This window comes from Bos indicus x Bos taurus, chromosome 6 (assembly GCF_003369695.1).
Source record: "Bos indicus x Bos taurus breed Angus x Brahman F1 hybrid chromosome 6, Bos_hybrid_MaternalHap_v2.0, whole genome shotgun sequence".
NCBI lineage: Eukaryota > Metazoa > Chordata > Mammalia > Artiodactyla > Bovidae > Bos > Bos indicus x Bos taurus.
Window position 1 is genome coordinate 84,013,691 of NC_040081.1, and position 23,566 is coordinate 84,037,256.

Sequence of the window (23,566 nt, forward strand, 5' to 3'; positions counted from 1 at the left end):
CTTTTCACAAGGTATTGATATTAACATAACTAATATCACCACCATTTTGATATAATGAATTCTATTTCATTGTTGTTTACATCTTCATTTCCCTAATTACCAGTGAAAATGATCATTGCTGCTGCTGCTGCTAAGTCACTTCAGTAGTGTCCGACTCTGTATGACCTCATAGACGGCAGCCCACCAGGCTCCACCGTCCCTGGGATTCTCCAGGCAAGAACACTGGAGTGGGTTGCCATTTCCTTCTCCAATGCATGAAAGTGAAAAGGGAAAGTGAAGTCGTTCAGTCAAGTCCGACCCTCAGCGACCCCATGGACTGCAGCGTTCCAGGATCCTCCGTCCATGGGATTTTCCAGGCAGGAGTACTGGAGTGGGGTGCCATTATGATCATTATTTCACATATTTCACTTTTCAGCTATGCTACAGCCCCAGTCTTTGTGTTCTGACTCCTACAGCCTGTTATACCGTGGTTTTCTGCTTAATTTTTAGCTCCTCTACCTCACCTGGACTGGCCAGTGGTTTCTGGCAAGAAACTATATGTATATAAATCTCACTCAGTATAGCCCCTTCTCTTCATTAGTTTTCTTTGAGACAGCTTTTAAATTTCACCCAGTATAGTCCCTTCTCTTCATTATTTTTCTTTGAGAGTTTTTGCCAGTTTTTGGTCACTCTGTATTACCTTCATATGGTTGTTATATTTTTTCAAAGGTTTATAATTATTAATTCTAGAAAAGCTTGATAGAAGATATTTCTCCATTGCTGGAAGTGGAACAAGTCATTGGTGGTGTTCAAAAAACAGAATCTCTTAATTTTAGTTTAAAATTTGCCAATATTTCCTTTTAAGGTTAGTATTTTATGAGTATATATACATAGTTTGTTGAAGAATTCTTTGCCTTTCATAAAGATATACTTGCATGTTTTCTTCTGAAAACCTTAGTGTTACCATCTGCACTTAGATCAATAATTCACATTGCATTCCTTTGTGTGTGTATTATGAAGAAGGAGTAAAGATGCATTTTTTTCCATATGACTATTAATTGACCCCGCACATCTTACTGAAATCATGTGCATGCAATTCTCTATCCACTATCCTGCATTGTCACCTCTGTTATAAATCAAGTATTGATATAAATCAAATGGGGGTCTCTTTCTGAATTTTTTATAGTTAATTTTTTAGTGTACTCTATCACACTGCCTTAATTATTGAAGTTACATCATGTCATGTGTCGACTTAAAAACACACAACGTAAGAGTCGTCAGTTTAAGTTGTGTTCAAGGTCTTACTGAGGACTATAGCTTGGAGACAGCCACTGAGTTAGCTCTGAGGAAACTGCTCCAAAGAAATAGTGGAGAAAACCAGTTTGTATGATTTTTGGCTAGGAAATACATACAGTCAAGTATACATCTTAGTAAAACACTACTGCTAGTCACAAAAAACAAATATCTCAAGTCAATGATATTAATGCTTTTCAATGTATGGGAAGATTCAAGAGTCCAGGGTTATTCAAATTCCGCTGGAGATGTTTACCCAAGTGTCTAAGAAGCCTGTTTGTCCAAAGCACAATGGGCCTCATTCTTTATCATCTGTGATGGATTGCAATTTAATACTTCTAGAACAGAACTTTTTCTCTGTTCACACTTGATATATGGTATGTAAGCCCATATTATTTTTCTTTTCTCAAAATGGTCTTGGATATTTTTAGTCCATTATATTTCCTTATAAATTTTACATTGATTGATCAAGTTCCAAAAAGAAATCTCTAGACTTTTGTTGGTATAGTATTGAATCTATAGATCAAATGGGGAAGAATTAACTGAAGCTTCCAATCCATGAACTTGGTTATTTCTTCTATTTATTTCTATTTTTAAAAAATTTCTCTCAATAGTGTTTTATAAGTATCTTAATAGAAGGTTTATACATGTTTTCCTAGGTTCAGTCTCATGTATTTGTTTTTTTCTATTCCAGTGTAAATCGTTGTTGATGGTGGTATTGTTCAGTCACTAAGTCGTGTCCTACTCTTTGAGACTCCGTGGACTGCTGCACACTGGACTTCCCTGTCTTTCACTATCTCCCAGAGTTTGCTCAAACTCATATCCATTGAGTTGGTGATGCCATCCAACCATCTCATCCTCTGTCATCCCCTTCTCCTTCTGCCCTCAATCTTTCCCAGCATCAGGTTCTTTTCCAATGAGTCAGTTCTTCACATCAGGTGGCCAAAGGATTGGAGCTTCAGTCCAGCATCAATCCTTCCAATGAGTATTCGGACTGATTTCCTTCAGGATTGACTGGCTTGATTTCCTTGCTGTTCAAGGGACTCTTTTTTTTTTTTTCAATTTTATTTTATTTTATTATTTTTTAATTTTATTTTATTTTTAAACTTTACATAATTGTATTAGTTTTGCCAAATATCAAAATGAATTGAAAGTCTTCTTCAGCACAATAGTTCAAAAGCATCAATTCTTTGGCACTCAGCCCTCTTTATGGTCCAACTCTCATATCTGTACATGACCTCAGGAAAGTGATATTGTTTGTAAATGGTACTATTCTTTAAATTTTATGTTATATTTATTGTTGGCATATATAAGTACAATTGACTAGTATATTGACTTCATATTGAGAAACTTCATTTATTAATTTTATTTTTCTGTTTGTATAGTATTTTGGATTTTTAGCATATACCTACATCAGCAAATAAGTACAATATTATTACTTCCTTTTCATTGCTTATATTTTTATTTTCTTTTAGCTGATTGGTTGTTTGATTACTTTTGCCATACATCATAGAATTCTAGTTACTGTTGAATAGAATGGATGATAGCTGGCATCCTTCTCTTGTTCCTACGTTTAGGGAATGTTTTTTGGTATTTCACCATTGAATAAGATAGTTACTATCATTTTATCAGATTAAAGAAGTTTCTTTTTGATTTTAGTTTGCTAATTTTTATAATAAATTAATTTTGAATTTGACCAAATGCTTTTTTCCATTTATTGAGATAATCATTTTCTATTTTTGTCTGATCAATATTATGAATTAAATTGATATTTAAATGTCAAATCAAACTTATATTTCTATTACAATAACCCCCAACTGTATTGCAAATAAAATGTGATACATTTTATATTTTACTAGGTTTGATATCTTATTTTCTTTAGGAGTGTTGTATTCATGCTCCTGAAAGAGAATGACATAATTTTATTGTCTTTTAATGTCATTGTTAAGCTTTGTAATCAAGGTAATGTTGTTCTTATGAAACAAGTTGGAAAGCAATTATTTTATTGAAAATAAAATTCTAAATTTATACCAGGTGGAAAAATTCCTAGAAAAAATATTCAAGTCTCCAAAACTGATATAATCACCACTGTAAGAATTGCTACCTATCCTTCAGGAAAACAACTTTTTGGACTTTGCACAAACTTAAACTTTCTCTTTACATAATCACTGAGATTCAGAAAATTATTTGTTGAAGCAGCTATTAGAAATATAATCCACAACTCATATGTATGTTATATGACATTTACTGTCAGTTACCTTCTTAAAATAAGACAAAGATTTGAAGCTAATGTATATTACGTATTTATGTTAGATATCAATCATCTCATGTGCAGGCATGCATGTCAGTCACTTCAGTCATATTCGACTTTCTGCAACTCTATGGACCATAACCCGACAGGCTCCTCTGTTCATGGGATTCTCCAGGCAAGAATGCTTGAGTGGTTTGCCATTTTCTCCTCCAGCGAATCTTCTCAAGCCAGGGATCAAACCCATGTCTCCTGGGTCTCCTGCATTACAGGAGTATTCTTTACCCACTGAGCCACCTGGGAAGCCCCAATCATCTCATATGCATCTCTTTTTTCTTTTGATTTTCTTCTAATATCAAAAATAGCAACTTCAGAAGATGTGTTCCTTCAGCTTTCCTTGGATAAACAATGTTGCTTATGAAACAGTATGAACCTTTCTTCCATCCTAAACAAAGACTAAAATTTCAGTACTTATGCTATTTTTCTCCCTTTGGTCCCATAACTACAAAAGACCTCTCCAATGTAAAGGAAAAATATGTCATATTATATATATATATATTTTTTTAACCCTCCTCCCTCCTCCCTCCCCATACCATCCCTCTGGGTCGTCCCAGTGCACCAGCCCCAAGCATCCAGCGTCGTGCATTGAACCTGGACTGGCATCTCGTTTCATACATGACATTTCACATGTTTCAATGCCATTCTACCAAATCTTCCCACCCTCTCCCTCTCCCACAGAGTCCATATGACTGTTCTATACATCAGTGTCTCTTTTGCTGTCTCGTATACAGGGTTATTGTTACCATCTTTCTAAATTCCATATATATGCATTAGTATACTGTATTGGTGTTTTTCCTTCTGGTTTACTTCACTCTGTATAATAGGCTCCAGTTTCATCCACCTCATTAGAACTGATTCAAATGTATTCTTTTTAATGGCTGAGTAATACTCCATTGTGTATATGTACCACTGCTTTCTTATCCATTCATCTGCTGATGGACATCTAGGTTGCTTCCATGTCCTGGCTATTATAAACAGTGCTGCGATGAACATTGGGGTACACGTGTCTCTTTCCCTTCTGGTTTCCTCAGTGTGTATGCCCAGCAGTGGGATTGCTGGATCATAAGGCAGTTCTATTTCCAGTTTTTTAAGGAATCTCCACACTGTTCTCCATAGTGGCTGTACTAGTTTGCATTCCCACCAACAGTGTAAGAGGGTTCCCTTTTCTCCACACCCTCTCCAGCATTTATTATTTGTAGACTTTTGGATCGCAGCCATTCTGACTGGTGTGAAATGGTACCTCATAGTGGTTTTGATTTGCATTTCTCTGATAATGAGTGATGTTGAGCATCTTTTCATGTGTTTGTTAGCCATCTGTATGTCTTCTTTGGAGAAATGTCTATTTAGATCTTTGGCCCATTTTTTGATTGGGTCATTTATTTTTCTGGAGTTGAGCTGTAGGAGCTGTTTGTATATTTTTGAGATTAGTTGTTTGTCGGTTGCTTCATTTGCTATTATTTTCTCCCATTCTGAAGGCTGTCTTTTCACCTTGCTAATAGTTTCCTTTGATGTGCAGAAGCTTTTACGTTTAATTAGGTCCCATTTGTTTATTTTTGCTTTTATTTCCAATATTCTGGGAGGTGGGTCATAGAGGATCCTGCTGTGATGTATGTCGGAGAGTGTTTTGCCTATGGTCTCCTCTAGGAGTTTTATAGTTTCTGGTCTTACGTTGAGACCTTTAATCCATTTTGAGTTTATTTTTGTATATGGTGTTAGAAAGTGTTCTAGTTTCATTCTTTTACAAGTGGTTGACCAGATTTCCCAGCACCACTTGTTAAAGAGATTGTCTTTAATCCATTGTATATTCTTGCCTCCTTTGTCAAAGATAAGGTGTCCATATGTGCGTGGATTTATCTCTGGGCTTTCTATTTTGTTCCATTGATCTATATTTCTGTCTTTGTGCCAGTACCATACTGTCTTGATAACTGTGGCTTTGTAGTAGAACCTGAAGTCAGGTAGGTTGATTCCTCCAGTTCCATTTTTCTTTCTCAAGATCGCTTTGGCTATTCGAGGTTTTTTGTATTATATTATATTATATTATATTAATGGCTTTGTTGAATCACCATTCTCTAAATGAGTACCTTATAGAATATACATGTGTTCCAAAACATTCCCATAGACTGCGTGTTCCAGTTTCAATTCAATTATAAGGTCTCAGTGTTTTAACAAACTCAGATAAAAATTAATCAAGTGCTCCATAGCAGCTGGAATTATCCATCTTATGAGAGTACTTTCTCTTCCTGGGTTTATATTTTCCCCAAGTTGTATCATGATATTTGCATCCAAATACATTTCATTTCAAATTTTTCAAAATCTTTCAAACCCACCTTAAGATTTTCTATTCTACTGAATCTTCTGAAGTTACTCTGGCCCACATTAATTTTATTATTTTCTGTCATAATATTGCACATACTTCATAACAATTAATTATTATTTATTGTTCTATTTGTGCCATATTTATTTCCCCAAGAAGATGATAAGATTCTAAAGTGAAGAGTTTACATCTTATACTAATTTTTCATACACTCCAGTTTCTCAATAGGCACTTACAGTCTCATTGTCAGGAACAGGAAGCAAGCACCTCTTCTCCTTTCTTTTTATTGCTTGTTTATTCTTACATAGTGCTGTGTCGTGCTGAGTTGCTCAGTCATCTCTATTTTCGAACCAATGGACTGCAGCCCACCAGGCTCCTCTGTTCATGGGGATTCTCCAAGCAAGAATACTGGAGAGGGTTCCTTTGCCTTCCTCCAGGGGATCTTCCCAACCTAGAAATTAAACCGGGTCTCCTGCATTGCAGGCAGATTCTTTACCAGCTGAGCCACCAGGGAATTCCTACATGGTATTTGGCTCTTATTTGTACTATTTTTTCTCTTTTTTTAATTTTATTTTATTTTTAAACTTTACAATATTGTATTAGTTTTGCCAAACATCAAAATGAATCCACCACAGGTATACCCGTGCTCCCCATCCTGAACCCTCCTCCCTCCTCCCTCCCCATACCCTCCCTCTGGGTCGTCCCAGTGCACCAGCCCCAAGCATCCAGTATCGTGCATTTTTATTTTGCATTTGCAATATTTTGGTTTAGCTTGTCTGGAGAGCTACTAGCAGCCTTTTAAAGGGCACTGTTTCTTAATAAGCATACTTCTCACAGGACTTAGTTTTCAAAATAGCAAAACTAGAAGCTCAGTTTTACCAATAGTTCATCATGATCAAGCTCTAGGGAATTATTTGATATTTATCAAACTCATGACATTGTTTTTGACCAAGATGTCATGTAGTGAACTTATAATGGGAGCTGCAAGATTCTCTATCTCTAGAATGCATGCGTCCATAACTAGGATATTACTTTCATATTCTCAAGGAATCTGGATAACCTAGTTTATAGGTCTGTTACTCAAATGATGTGTGTGTATCAAATCCAAATATTTTGATACTAGACTGCCTACCCACTTCCTATAAATTCTCTAGATTAAAACACCATTTTTTGTGCATTGGTAATTTTTGTTACTAAAAGTATAACTTCATTATGTAATTTATTCCTACTAAAGAAAGGCTGAAGGAAGATTGACATTCTTTGCCAACCCTTGTAACATAGTGAACCGAAGTCTAATACTCAATAAAAAGATAGATTATAAGAGACCAAATTGCTGTTTGATGAGTTTTGGTCTTTTGTAAGATGAATTACATTCCTAAGTATTAACAGTACTTACAAATGAAACTATGTGTAGTGTTATAGCTAATGTTTATGAGATTTTGATGACTCATAAAATGAGAGGAGTCCAAGAGTGGAGATAATATAGTTTATTTTTTAACTGAGAAAAGTTATTAGTGAAAATCCTTTGCCACTAAATCAGAAAAAATTTTGGGTTAAAAAAAGTGGATAAATTACTAAACGTATTGCTTGGGCAAACATAAAATTGGAAGCAGTCATTATTTGAAGCCTATGTTGATTCACTTAAAATAAACATTGTCATTAACTTTATACCACTTTAGAGTAGGAGATTCAGTTCAGTTCAGTTCAGTCGCTCAGTCGTGTCCAACTCTTTGTGACCCTATGAATTGCAGCACGCCAGGCCTCCCTGTCCATCACCATCTCCCGGAGTTCACTCAAACTCATGTCCATCGAGTCAGTGATGCCATCCAGCCATCTCATCCTCTGTCGTCCCCTTTTCCTCCTACCCCCAATCCCTCCCAGCGTCAGAGTCTTTTCCAATGAGTCAACTCTTCGCATGAGGTGGCCAAAGTACTGGAGTTTCAGCTTTAGCATCATTCCTTCCAAGAACACCCAGAACTGATCTCCTTTAAGATGGACTGGTTGGATCTCCTTGCAGTCCAAGGGACTCTCAAGAGTCTTCTCCAACACCACAGTTCAAAAGCATCAATTCTTCAGCGCTCAGCTTTCTTCACAGTCCAACTCCTACATCCGTACATGACCACAGGAAAAACCATAGCCTTGACTAGATGGACCTTTGTTGGCAAAGTAATGTCTCTGCTTTTGAATATACTATCTATGTTGGTCATAACTTTCCTTCCAAGGAATAAGCATCTTTTAATTTCATGGCTGCAATCACCATCTGCAGTCATTTTGGAGCCCCAAAAAATAAAGTTTGACACTGTTTCCACTGTTTCCCCATCTATTTCCCATGAACTGATGGGACCAGATGCCATGATCTTAGTTTTCTGAATGCTGAGATTTAAGCCAACTTTTTCACTCTCCACTTTCACTTTCATCAGGAGGCTTTTAGTCCCTCTTCCCTTTCTGCCATAAGGGTGGTGTCATCTGCATATCTGAGGTTATTGATATTTCTCCCGTCAGTCTTGATTCCAACTTGTGCTTCTTCCAGCCCAGCGTTTCTCATGATGTACTCTGCATAGAAGTTAAATAAGCAGGGTGACAATATATAGCCTTGACGTACTCCTTTTCCTATTTGGAACCAGTCTGTTGTTCCATGTCCAGTTCTGACTATTGCCTCCTGACCTGCATATAGGTTTCTCAAGAGGCAGATCAGGTGGTCTGGTATTCCCATCTCTTGAAGAATTTTCCTGAGTTTATTGTGATCCACACAGTCAAAGGCTTTGGCATAGTCAATAAAGCAGAAATAGATGTTTTTCTGGAACTGCCCCTGACCTTGGACATGGGGTAGCTCCTCTCGGCCTCTGAGTAGGAGATTAGGGCAATGTGGTAGATAGAGTTACTTAGAATTCTTACTGTCTTCATCATCACCTTAAGAATTATTATCATTATTAATATAGCAAAAATAATAGCTATCATTCATTGAAGGTACACTAGTAGCCTTACTTTTTTATTTTCCAATGTCTCTATATACCTATTTCATATTAATTTTTTCAACAATAAATGGGGTACCTTGGTGACTCAGTGGTAAAGAATCCACCTGCCAATGAAGGAGACATAGGTTTGATCCCTGGGTTGAGAAGATCCCCTGGAGGAAATGGCAACTCATTCCAGTATTCTTGGCTTGGGAAATCCCAAGGACAGAGGAACCTGGAGGGCAGTCCATTGTGTTGCAAGAGTCGGACACAATTTAGTGATTAAACATGAGGTAAATATTGTCACTCCCACTTTACAAATGAGGAAATTGAACCTCAAAGAGTTTGTAACTTATCAAAATATACCCAGATAGTGAGTAATAAAAAAAAGATTAATTTTTTTTTTAAATGCATGGGACTGGTATTTCCTAAGATGATGGACTAAGGAAATGAGACCAACATTCCTGAAAATTATAGAAGGAAAAATGGGTAAAATAGTTAAGAACTCTGTTGACGACATCATAAAGCTAACAAAATAAAAATTCCAAGGCTGAGATCTTGCTGAAGATAAACTCAAAGAAGTAAATTAGCTTGCCATTTGGAGCTGCTATTTCTGAAAAAGGATGCTCAAGTTGAGAAGGGCATCTAATAGTATCAGGGCAACAGTGTCAAAAATTGGAATCCAGGGTCCGCACTGAGTAAGGGTGATTGTTAAACCCACTACACTTTGAGGTGGGCTCCTGAAAGGCAATTTGCTAAGTGTGACTATATGCCCAATATCTGGATTGGATATCTCTTTGAAAGAAACCAATGATACTGGATCCCTACATGGCATTCTACTATTGGAGGATCATAGATCTCAATGCAAAATAATAAATCTTTTAGAAAATAATTTAGGAAATAATCTTTATGATTGTGAAGATAGCAACATCTTCACACAATAAAAAGGTATTACCACAGAAACCATACTTTGTGATATTCTCATGTAATAAAACATTCTACAGCACTTTAAGTAAAAGAACTTCAGATACATGCATCAACATAAATGATTTTCACAAATGAGAGTCACAATATATACTATACAATTTCACTTCTGTAATATTCAAACACTGTTAGATGTAGGGTGTTGAGTTATAAGTCCAGGATACTGTTCTCTGGGATGCTAGCAGTGTACTATTTTTTGTCTAGATGGTAATCACATGTCTGCTTACCTCGTGACAATTTATTGATCTGTACATTTGTCTTCTGTGTTCTTTTCTATATTATACTTTCCCACAAAACTTCTGAAAAACTAATATATAAGCTATTAGAGAGGGAATTATTTCTGTATGAAAGCAAAATAAAGAGCCTGCCAACAACATGTACTGAAAAGTTACTGCAAGGTGCTATGAAAGTAGATACAAAAGATACAGAAAAGAATGCATCTGTGATCTATAGGGATTACACATGATAAGATAAATTAAACTATATGTGAACCAATACCAGAATATTGTTATAGTAACTACATGACTTTTTCCAAGAAAGCTGATGGGTCCAAGAGATACACATTTCAGTGCACTCCATTTTCATAAAAAGAAAGTGAGTACTCATTATTCATATAGCTAAACGTGTAATCCCCTGGGGTAGCAAATGGCAACTTGCTCCAGTATTCTTGTTTGGAAAATCCCATAGACAGATGAGTGAGCCTGGTGGGCTATAGTCCATGGGGTTGCAAAAAGCTGGACACAACTGATATGCATGCATAAACATGTAAAATTTTAAATACATAGTTGGTTGTCAAACTTCTACTCTTAAATCTTTATAGTCATAAATGCAAATATATTTATTTGATACATGAGATTTTGTTTATGCAATTAAGCATTTCAAATTTAGCATTAGCAAATACTTCCTAAATTCTGGGGCAAGAACTACTAAACTCATAGATATTTCATATTTTATTATGGTTTGCAAAATATTTTCAGCTTCCTGAAGATACTAATATTTTTACCACTTCACATGAGGTTTTTTTGGGGGGAGCACAATAACAAATAGAATGGAATTCTCTTCTTTTATCATGTTTTTAAAATACAAATATCCCAATTGTCCTCATGGACTTCCTTCACGTGGACCAGCAGATTTTCTCTCTTGACTGAAATTCTGATTTGCAGATTAGTAACACCATCTGGAGTTCTACCTACATATATTTCTGTGGGAAGAAAAGTCCATTTAAAAAAATATTTCTATTTTATATTGTACTATAGTTGATTTACAATGTTGTGTTAGTTTCAGGTGTACAGAAAAGTGATTCAGTTATCCATACACATATATCTATTCCTTTCCCATTTAGATTATTACAGAATACAGAGTTTCCTGGGCTATATAGTAGGTCCTTGTTGGTTATCTATTTTCAGTATAGTGGAGTATATATGTCTGGAGAAGGCAATGGCAACCCACTCCAGTACTCTTGCCTGGAAAATCCCATGGATGGAGGAGTCTGGTAGGCTGTAGTCCATGGGGTCGCTAAGAGTCGGACACGACTGAGCGACTTCACTTTCACTTTTCACTTCATGCATTGGAGAAGGAAATGGCAACCCACTCCAGTGTTTTTGCCTGGAGAATCCCATGGACGGGGCAGCCTGGTGGGCTGCTGTCTATGGGGTCGCACAGAATCGGACACGACTGAAGCGACTTAGCAACAGCAGCAGCAGCAGCAGCAGAGTATATATGTCAATTCCGAAATCCCAGTTTATTCCTCCTCCCCACCTTTCCCCTTTGGTAATCATAAATTTATTTTCTTAGTCTGTGAGTCTGCTTCTGTTTTGTAAATAAGTTCATTAGTATCTTTTTTTTTTTTTTTTTAGATTCTCCATGTAAGCAATATCATATGATATTTATCTTTTTCTGTCTGACTTACTTCACTTAGTATAATAACTTCCAGGTCCATTCATGTTGCTGCAAATGTCATTATTTCATTCTTTTTAATGGCTGGGTAGTATTCCATTGTATATATGTACATCTTCTTTCCCATTCATTTGTCAGTGGACATTTAGGTTGTTTCCATGGCTTGGCTACTGTAAACAGTGCTGCAATGAACAGTGTGATGCATACATCCTTTCAAACCATAGTTTTTCTCTGACTATATGCCCAGGAGTGGGATTGCTGGATCGTATTGTGGTTCTATTTTTAGTTTTTTAAGAAAGCTTCATAATATTCTCCATAGTGGCTGTACCAATTTGCATTCCACCAACAGTACTTCCAATAACTTAGGAGTTTCCCTTTTCTCCACACACTCTCCAGCATTTATTGTTTGTTGACATTTTGATGATAGCCATTCTGACTGGTGTAAGGTGCCTCATTGTAGTTTTAATTTGCATTTCTCTAATAATTAGCTATGTTGAGCATCTTTTCACTTGCCTCTTGGCTCTCTGTATGTCTTCTTTGAAGAAATGTCTATTTCAGTTCAAAAAGTCCATTAGTAATGGCACATTGTATGCAATTTATTTAATAACATCTTCACATTTATTTTCAAATGTAGAATTACTTTTTAGTGTTAATTGTATTAATAATGTTGTACATTAAACCTGCTGCTGCTGCTGCTAAGTCGCTTCAGTCATGTCCGACTCTATGCAACCCCGTAGATGGCATCCCACCAGGCTCCCCGTCCCTGGGATTCTCCAGGCAAGAACACTGGAGTGGGTTGCCATTTCCCTCTCCAATGCATGAAAGTGAAAAGTGAAAGTGAAATCGTTCAGTCGTGTCCGACTCTTTGCGACCCCATGAACTGCAGCCTACCAGGCTCCTCCGTCCATGGGATTTTCCAGGCAAGAGTACTGGAGTGGGGTGCCGTTGCCTTCTCCGACATTAAACCTAGTACTTATTTATTTTATAACTGACAATCTTGATCTTGAATTTTTCAGCCTCAAGAACCACAAGAAACAAATTTCTGTTATTTTTAAGTCACCCAATCCATGGTATGACTGCTTCTTTTTGCAGAAAGAAATCTGAACATCACCAATATTTGTCAATTTACACTACCAGAAGTGCTAGAACTAATAAGAGAAATATTCTAGACTTAGTAAACATCATTGCTGCACTTGCTTTCTGCTAAAATCTATTTCTTTGAAAATGTTTTGTGAATTTATTGAATGTCACAAAATTATTAAATTCCCTATGTTTATATAAAAGGATATTAATATAATAACCCTATTAAGATATAACCTTATTGTATTTGAACATACAATTGGCCAGGCAAAGTTTCTAAGTGGCCAGTAAGTGCGTAGGATGGTACAGCGGGAACAGTGGTAAATGTAAAGTTTGTACACAAAGGAAGTTAGGGTTGACAATTGATGCATGTCTGCATAATACTTTAAGATTGAGAAAAAAATGGAATGGTACAAACAATGAACAATTACGTTCACGCAAAGACCTACACATCCACATACAAATATTGAAGTATCTTTATTCATAGTAGCCAAAAACTATAAACAATTCAAATGCCCTTCAATGTATGAATGGTTAAACAAATTGCAGTGCACTCATAGTGTGAAACACACACAACAATAAAGTAAGAATGAACTGTCATGTGTGGGCACGACACATGCAATTTGAATTGATCTTAACCTAGATAGCATATTGAAAAGCAGAGACATTGCCAACAAAGGTCCGCCTAGTCAAGGCTATGGTTTTTCCAGTGGTCATGTATGGATGTGAGAGTTGGACTGTGAAGAAAGCTGAGCGCTGAAGAATTGATGGTTTTGAACTGTGGTGTTGGAGAAGACTCTTGAGAGTCCCTTGGACTGCAAGGAGATCCAAGCAGTCCATCCTTAAGGAGACCAGTCCTGGGTGTTCATTGGAAGGAATGATGCTAAAGCTGAAACTCCAGTACTTTGGCCACCTCATGCGAAGAGTTGACTCATTGGAAAAGACTCTGATGCTGGGAGGGATTGGGGCAGGAGGAAAAGGGGACGACAGAGGATGAGATGGCTGGATGGCATCACCAACTCGATGGACATGGGTTTGAGAGAACTCCGGGAGATAGTGATGGACAGGGAGGCCTGGTGTGCTGCAATTCATGGGGTTGCAAAGAGTCGCAAAGAGTCGGACATGACTGAGCGACTGAACTGTGAATTGAACTGTAAAGGAATTATGCTAAGTCAAGAGGCCAACCTCCAAAGTAGACATATTGTATGATCCCAGTTATTAATATATACCATTATTAGACAAAATTATATAGATGGAGAACAGATTGATGTTTGTCAGGGATTACAGACTGGGAATGGGGATGGGGATGATACCAGATGGCTGTGCATAGCATGAGGGATCCTTTGACCAAACTATTCTGCATTGTGACTTGGTTCAGTTCAGTTCAGTTCAGTTCAGTCTTTCAGTCGTGTCCGACTCTTTGCAACCCCATGAATCGCAGCACGCCAGGCTTCCTTGTCCATCACCATCTCCCAGAGTTCACTCAAACTCACATCCGTCGACTTGGTGATGCCATCCAGCCATCTCATCCTCTGTCGTCCCCTTCTCCTACTGCCCCCAAACCCTCCCAGCATCAGAGTCTTTTCCAATGAGTCAACTCTTCATATGGGGTGGCCAAAGTATTGGAGTTTCAGCTTTGGCATCATTCCTTCCAAAGAACACCCAGGGCTGATCTCCTTTAGAATGGACTGGTTGGATCTCCATGCAGTCCAAGGGACTCTCAAGAGTCTTCTCCAACACCACAGTTCAAAAGCATTAATTCTTCGGTGCTCAGCTTTCTTCACAGTCCAACTCTCACATCCATACATGACCACAGGAAAAACCATAGCCTTGACTAGACGGACCTTTGTTGGCAAAGTAATGTCTCTGCTTTTCAATATGCTATATTTAGCTTGGTCATAACTTTCCTTCCAAGGAATAATCGTCTTTTAATTTCATGGCTGCAGTCACCATCTGCAATGATTTTGGAGCCCAAAAAGATAAAGTTTGACACTGTTTCCACTGTTTCCCCATCTATTTCCCATGAAGTGATGGGACCGGATGCCATGATCTTCGTTTTCTGAATGTTGAGCTTTAAGACAACTTTTTCACTCTCCTCTTTCACTCTCATCAAGAGGCTTTTTACTTCCTCTTTACTTTCTGCCATAAGGGTGGTGTCATCTGCATATCTGAGGTTATTGATATTTCTCCCGGCAATCTTGATTCCAGCTTGTGCTTCTTCCAGCCCAGCGTTTCTCATGATGTACTCTGCATTTAAGTTAAATAAGCAGGGTGCCAATATACAGCCTTGATGTACTCCTTTTCCTATATGGAACCAGTCTGTTGTTCCATGTCCAGTTCTAACTGTTGCTTCTTGACCTGCATATAGGTTTCTCAAGAGGCAGGTACACAAATCCACACGTGAGATAAAATTACATGGAACTAAATACACACATACAAATAATTGCATTTTTAAAAACATAAACTCTCATAAGGTTGATAGATTGTCTCACGGTCAACTTCCTGGTTATGATATTGTACTACAGCTAATCAAGATGTTACCATTTCCATGAACTGGATAAAGAATACATAGGATCTCTCTGCATCATATTTCCGGTCTTCCCAGGTGGTGCTAGTGATAAAGGACTCAACAACTGCCAGGAGATATAAAAGATATAAAGGACCCAACAACTGTGTAGGAGATATAAAAGACGTGGGTTCCATCCCTGGGTCAGGAAGATCCCCTGGAGAAGGGCATGGCAACCCACTCCAGTATTCTTGCCTGGAGAATCCCATGGACAAAAGAGCCTGGCAGGATACCATCGATGGCATTGCACAGAGTCAGACACGACTGAAGCAACTTAGCATGCATGTATTATATTTTACAGCTCTGTGTGAGTCTATGATTATCTAATTATAAAAAATTATTTTAAGTGGTCAGAAATTTCAGGAAAAAGAATATCTCCACTTGAGAGAGTCGAGGAAGGCCTCATGGAGGAGGCATCGTTTGAACTAGACTGTAGATCTTCATACGGTCCAGTAGCTCTATAGTTAAAAAGGTTTATCATTTTTAAAAGTTGAAATGAAAAACGAGAATTTCGATGTTTGGCAAAACTAATACAATATTGTAAAGTTTAAAAATAAAATAAAATTTAAAAAAAACAACTTGGTAATATGTTTTGGAATGATCTCAATAAAAGTTCTTTTGTAGAATTAAACAAGAAATCAGCCCATTCTGAATATTATTATCCCTGTTTTATCAATGAGTATATTGAAGCTTAGTGTGTTTAAATAACTGGCTTATATCACCCAGTGTAAAATCTGGATTACTTCTTAAAATTGATGTGTAAATAGTAACAAAGCTACACGTTCTGCATAATACAAAAATAAAAGGTCAGTTCAACAACATTTGTTGAAAGACTATTATATGCAGAGCACTTTACTAAGTACTGTGCGAAGAGAGATAGAAAATATAGCTGAAAAATGCCTGCCTTCTTGTGCACTTAATAACTATTATTTCAGTCATGACTTCTTAACTTTCTCCAATGAAATGGCTAAAAGAGACAAGTTCAAGAATGCTGAAAGCCTTTATTGTGTTAGTCACTTGGTCATATCTGACTCTTTGCCACCCCATGGACTGTACTCCAGGCTCCTCTGTCCAAGGGATTCTCCAGGCAGGAATACTAGAGTGGGTTGCCGTTTCCTTCTCCAGCAGATCTTCCCAACCCAGGGATTGAACTCTGGTCTCCTGCGTTGCAGGTGGTTCCTTTACCAGTTGAGCTACCAGGGAAGATCTGAAATCCTGTAAAAGTTAACTTTCAAAGAAAATTGTCTTTTAAAAATATGATACTATTTTATCTATTTCTCTGTGCACATTAAGTTTGAACTATTGCTTATATATTCACTATGGCCAAACCTCTATTTCTAAGATCTTTTGAGAAATATTTCTCTGAGAAATATGATGCCACTGTGAAATCAGACTTCTAAAATTTCTTCTTAATTTAAATCTCTTCAAGTTTGCCAAAGAAATTCCTATCACATTGTAAATTTTACTTTAATTTGGAAACTACCTCCAGAAATGTGGAAAATACTAACATGCTGTCAATTTATATGGATTAATTTTTAAACAACTTCTTAAAGATGAATTGTATTCTTTTGATTTTACAAGACCCTGATACAGAATGCCTAACTACAGCTTTCATCATTACTTGAAAACCCTAAGAGCTTGCTTCCCTTTATTTACCTATAGCCTACGGGTGCCACCTAGAGGCCTAATTGTGAAGTATACTCAAACAAGAGGAACTCTGAGAGAAATGGTAGGAAATGTACTTGTCTTTCTTTAAAATTAATCGTTTTCCCAATTTTTTCAAAAAAATTCATTAAATATATGTCTACAAAATATTTAACACTGTAAATTCATGTCAGATTTCATATCATATTTTAGCCAAGTGCCTAAATTGTATCAGTTCACATGCCAATATTACTTAGGTGGATTTTTTTTTTTCTACTAATGTTTCTTTCAAAGTAGTTATGGTACAACACAGAACTCATACGAGTAGTTATACACAATGAGGAAAGGATAATGCAAAGATTCAGTGAAATCTCACCACTAACGTGAAACCAATCCTAACTTCTTAGTGCCTACATTACTTGAATGTTGTATGTCTAACAACTCAATAGTAATTTATCAAAGCTGAAATCAGGAAGGTGGTTGATATTAGGCTTTTTCTATCAATTTTCTATCCAGGCAGTGAGCAATTCAGTGTCATGCTAGATGTAGCAGGGAGGCATCTTCCAGGATAAATTCTCCATAATATCCTCCCATCTGAGCCCAGAGAAGTCTAAAAGACACATGGTGTAAGAACAGACTGGAAATGAGGGCAAGGAGGTGGAGTGGTAAGGCCGGAATCAGCAGTCATCTCAAAATAGAGGTCTGACCTTTAGCTGCATTTCTATAACTATACACACCCACACCTGGATCTTATTTCCCTTCACAGCTATGCAATGTGGAAAAACTTTAAATACAAACACACAAGCACTTGGTGATAATACCATTTCATTCAACAGTTCATACAGATTCTATTTTTATTTCCTCCTACCCAACCATACAAAAATCTTACCACATAATGTATGCTGCTTGTTCTTAGGTAAATTTTCACTTTAGCCTCAGATTTGAAAGGAATTCATAGTAAATTGATGAGTAACATTTTCCCCATCTTCCCCTTCTTTGTGGATTATCATGATGTCAAGCAAATTGATGATATTTATTTTTTATTATGATATGTTGACATTCTCAGTAGTGCCATGTTAAATAAATACTATTTGCTTTAACTTAAAACAAATATATTACATAGAGTTTGTATAATTATTACAGGCCACAGGAAAATAGAATCTTCCCCACATTTATCTCTGTCAGTTTGCTGGAAATGCAAATAAATTATATCTTGGTTGCTCTTTATTTCCTTAACTTAGTTCTCATTCTTTCACCATCATGAAGTATTTGGTTTTTTGCTGTCTCTTTACCTGACCTTTCATAATGATTATGATCATTTTCTTCATCACATTAATAAAAAACACCTAATATTTTTCTGTATGTAAAAAATGTAGGTTTTTTTTCATATTTCATTTTACTCTTTGTCCTGCACCTTGAAAGTAGAAATTTATTGAGTTGAGAAAAGCCAGGGAAATGAAGGGAGGGATCACTTCAAACAGCATACACACATGAGAGAGATTTATGTCAACAAGTCAAAATTTGATGACAGAAAACTCCCAGAAAAACAAATGACTGCAAGTTGAGACAGAATCCATCTGGTAGAAGCAAGATGGTGTGCAGAGAAGAGCTAGGAAGGAAATAGCAGATGGTTTAGTTCTATTAGTCAGATCTAGGAGACCTGCATGATGACTTCTGCAATTCTGTACCTGTAAGAATGACCTGTACACAAAAGTGTGTTCCATTCTGCTAGGCTATTCTCTCTTAAACACCAGTTTTGGAAGTGATCCAGTCCCGGAAGGTAGTCACTTTAGTATAAACACCAGGCTTATTGGGTTGCCCACATTCATCTCCCCAGCTCACAATTCCAGCGAGGTACCAGATATCTCTAGCATCTGGACTAACCAGAGGTCCTCCAGAGTCGCCCTAAAGGAGAAGGGAGAGATTAGTAATTAATAATGCACCTTATTACAGAGAAATGTGCTATTTTCTAATGTGAATTTAATGAAAGGGGCAGTTTTAAAAAATCTTCAGTGTACTCAAATGACAAGTGATATCCTTTATTTATGCCAGTAATTCACATAAAAGAAGAGCTCCCCTGCCTGGAGAGCTGGTTAGACTCAGGGTTCAGTACTCTGAGATGAAAGACTCCAACTCCATCTCTTGGCAGAACAGCCCCAATCTGATACATCTGACAAATAACTGCCCATACTCTATCAGTATGACACATCTCCTAAAAGAAGGGTGAAGTTTAGTACTGATAAAAAGCATGGACGTCAGAGTCAGACACCTGGGTTTAAAGCTCAGTTCTGGCCCCTCCAAGCTGGCTAAGACCTTTAACTTACTTATTGCTAATGCTCCTAATAATACCTACCTGCAATAATTTTGAAGATTACCTAAGACAGTGTACCTAACATGCTTAGCATAGAGCTTGGCACAAAACAGAACTTAGTGAATATGTATATATAACCACAAAGTCCAATTGTTTATGCCTTGTGAAAGCCAGTACGCTATTTCTTTTATATGGGTCATAAAAACAAGGTGCTGACTGATCTTCCCCCAAAATCCTGGGGTCTCTAGTTACTGACCACTCATTACATGTTCAACACTATATGAAGTGTTTAAATAATTAATATATTATTTCTTAACTCTTGTAATTCTGGCAACAAAGCATGGAGTTAGGTTTCATTTTCTCTATTTTAGCAATGAAGAAGCTGGAACTAACAGAGTTTAGCAATTTTCCTGATATCACATGCTATTCAATATCCAGAGTGATTTCACTAAGAAGTCCATGCTTTTTTCCCTTACATACACTAATTTCTTTGTGAATTTTCTTTCATCTACATAAAAGTATTAACTAACACTAATAATAATTAGATATAATGTGTTTGTAATTTTTAAATCAATTCACCAATAAGTATATTTTCTTATACTCTCATATGTGGTAGGAGATGTAAATAGAGTCTAAACACATGAGCCCTCCCCTCAAGGAGTGTACAATCTACAGATAGAAACAAAGTGTACTGTATGAGCTATCGGATAACAAATCATTTTGGTAATTGACACCCAGGCCTATGTGAAGACATAGCAGATTAGGAAAAAGAAATGGAACATGCCAGAAACTACAAAGCTTAAATCTGTTTAAGAGACAGGAGTGAATGAGTCTGTTAATAAAGTAATTAAGGAAAAAAAGACAGCAGTGAGTCTAACAGCAATACAAGCTGAAAACTAAGGTGATGTCCAGCAAGTATCAAATGGAGAAAGAAACAGTTGGTTCTGTTAACACTAGTGAGCTCATGTGTGATTGGTGAATAGGGGAGTTACATCAGTACAAAGTGGAAGTTGTGATGGCTTATAGGTGTTTGGACTTAGGCAAGGGAGCCAGAATAATGGGAGTAGAACTGCAATCTCCAGAAAAAAAAGGTCTCAGCTCAGCTATTGCACAGGCAGAAGCCTTGGAGGTTCTAGTTTGTGAAAATGTTAAGAGTGTCTATGTCCAGGAACCCTTCTCCCTACCCAGAGAGGCACACCCCATCCTTGCTTAATTCTCAGGTCCTGCCAGGTTGTACTTCCTCCTCTGCCCAGAGCTACACTCCCATGTGCATTGTCTCACCCTCTATTGTTTTTGTGCATTTTTAACTTTCCCTCAGTCAGCCGCCAGCCACCCTGGGCAATCTGCCTACCTACACTAAGTTATTTTTCAAGATACAATTATTTTTGCTGTTGATGATGTTGTTAATTCTCTGGTTACAAAGTTGCATAACTTTTGAGGGATCCGTTGGTCTGTATCTACTGCTGTTTTTCCCTTAAATGCAGTTATTTTTAGTGAGTGGTTTAATGACAAACAGAACAGGAAGTTTCTTCAAGAATATGGGTATGTATAGCTGATTCACTTTGATGTATAGCAGAAACTAGCACAACATTGTAAATCAACTACTCCACTAAATTTTTTTACAAAAGAATGTACATATCACAACAGAAACTTAAAGCCAGAAGCTAAACCAGAAACAAGTTTTAGTGATTAAGACATGAAGCAATGAAGCAATAGATTAAGTTCTTAACAGAAAGGAGACAAAGAGATAAATATGGAAGAAATAGTAAGGGGGAAAATATTCTATGATTTAATTGATTACTATGAAAGAGATTTAAAACTAAAAGTTTTCAAGAATAATGAAAGCCAACCACATAAATGAGAAACTTGAAAAAAAAACATTTCATGGACAGGGAAGCCTGGCATGCTGCAGTCCATGGGGTCGCAAAGAGTCAGACATGACTGAGCGACTGAACTGACTGAATGCCTGTTGCGTTTAAGATGGAACATATATAAAAGTTAGTCGTGTGCTACTGCTAAGTCACTTCAGTCGTGTCCAACTCTGTGCGACCCCATAGACGGCAGCCCACCAGGCTCCCCCGTCCCTGGGATTCTCCAGGCAAGAACACTGGAGTGGGTTGCCATTTCCTTCTCCAAAGCATGAAAGTGAAAAGTGAAAGGGAAGTCGCTCAGTCATGTCCGACCTTCAGCGACCCCATGGACTGCAGCCCACCAGGCTCCTCCATCCATGGGATTTTCCAGGCAAGAGTACTGGAGTGGGGTGCCATTGCCTTCTCTGTTAGTCGTATACTAACAACTTAAAACATATAAATGGAAATGGTTTGGGAGTATGTGGAAATGAGAGACTGAATTTGAGCAAGAGATTAATTTTGGAGATGTATATTTGGAAGACATTAAAGTGACAGCTAACTTAAAGAAAAGGTAATTTCTTTGAAGGTATATGTAGAGAAAAAAAAGATGAGTCTTAAGGAACAGCCAAGCTTAGAGACAGGCAGAGAGGGAAATAAAGAGACACCAAAATAAGGAACCAGAAATGAGTTGTTGGAAAAGGAGGGAGGGGGAAATCAGCATATTTCAGGATTATAGAACCCCAAACAAGATCATATTTTAAGAGGAGGTAGCCACATGCCATTGAGATGGGAGGGAGTAAGAGAGCCAGTAAGATACATATATATATATATATATATATATATATGCAGTAAGATTTCTGCATATAAAGTTATTGATGATTTTTGAGAGGGGGAAGTATCAGATTCTTCCTAAAACAGAAAAGCAGTGTGTTATAATCACAAGGCCAAACTTGGTTTCTCCTCTTTAGTTCCCCAAATTTATGAGACATTTGTATCTAATACTATCATCAAAAAGGCATTGTATTAACAGAAGAGGTAACATATTTTCAAATGAAATTATAAACAACTGTGATTTACTTCAAAATAGATCTGGAGTTGAGAATGGGAAGAAGAAGGTTGGGGGTTAAAATATGTAGGAATGAAATAAGGTTGGTCATGAGCTGATAATGTATAAGCTGGGTGATGTGTACACACTGTGAGTCAATCACAGAAAAAAGTGTGGTCCCGTCCCAACTGCATCAGCAAGGCCCAAGTGGGGAGACTGGACTTCCACCCTTACAGAATCTAAAGTTCAGTTCCCACCTGACTGGTGTCAGAGGAGGCTGAGTGGGCAGCCTCTCTGTCACCCTGCCAGGTGATGATGAAGCCTTCCTCTTCCTCCCCTGTGGTAACCAGCTGCGGAGCATGAACTACCCCCCAGTACCGATGAGGCAGAGCTCTCTCTCCTTCTAGGGTGATGTCAGAACAGACCTAGTGGAGAGCCAAGCAGTGATAAGGCCACTATCCCATGATGTCAGTGGAGACCACAAGGGGAGCAGTAACAAGTTGCCCCCATCCAGAGTGGTATTTTTTTACTTCATCCTCACCATCCCAGACTTTATATGTGAAATCCCCTAAATGGAGGGTGTGAGGGGATTTTCTGTTCCTCCACCAAGAAGGGTGAGGAGGGAAAATGGTACATATTTTTTAAAAAATTAGATTTAATAAGTTTCAGGACTTTTCTGGCAGTCCAGTGCAGAGAGGGCGGGTTGGATCACTGGTCAGGGAACTAAGATCCTGTATGCCAGGCACTGCACGGCCAAAAAAATAAAATAAATTTAATAATTTTCTCCCATCTTAAAAGAAAAAAAAAACACACTTAGTGAAAGTGAAAGTGGCTCAGTGGTGTCTTATTTGTGACTCCATGGACTATACAGTCCATGGAATTCTCCGGGCCAGAACACTGGAGTGGGTAGCTTTTTCTTCTCCAGGGGATCTTCCCAACCCAGGGATCAAACCCAGGTCTCCAGCATTGAAGGTGGATTCTTTACCAGCTGAGCCACAAAGGAAACCCTAGTGAGAAGCCTGCAATTCCACCTCCATCCAGCATTAACAAAGGTCTCTTTCCCCACCTTGGTGTCAGGGGACAATGAGTGGGAGAAGTGCTACCTCATTCCCCTACACACTCCACTGTCATGTCAGAGGAGTCCTGTAAAAACAGAAGATTTAAAGGAGATGCCGAAACTCATAACATAATATTCAAAATGTCCAGGATATTTCTGAAAATCACCCAATACCAAGAACCAGGGAAATTTTGACTCGAATAAGAAAAGGCAGTCAATCAGACACTGACACTGAGATGACAGATATTGGAATTATCTGACAAAGATTTTAAAGCAGTCATCACA

The 23,566-nt window shown here is 37.5% G+C and overlaps 1 protein-coding gene across 1 annotated transcript in view; it reads right to left on the bottom strand.

Annotated features, from left to right (window-relative positions):
* Window positions 1-17,885: 17,885 nt before the first annotated feature.
* Window positions 17,886-23,566, bottom strand: part of LOC113894637 (transmembrane protease serine 11E-like) — a 52,975-nt gene continuing 47,294 nt past the window's right edge. The window contains exon 10 of the mRNA XM_027545309.1: window positions 17,886-18,923. Within this exon, the coding sequence (XP_027401110.1) occupies window positions 18,762-18,923 (162 nt within the window). The 3' untranslated portion in view covers window positions 17,886-18,761. The remainder of the gene's footprint in view (window positions 18,924-23,566) is intronic.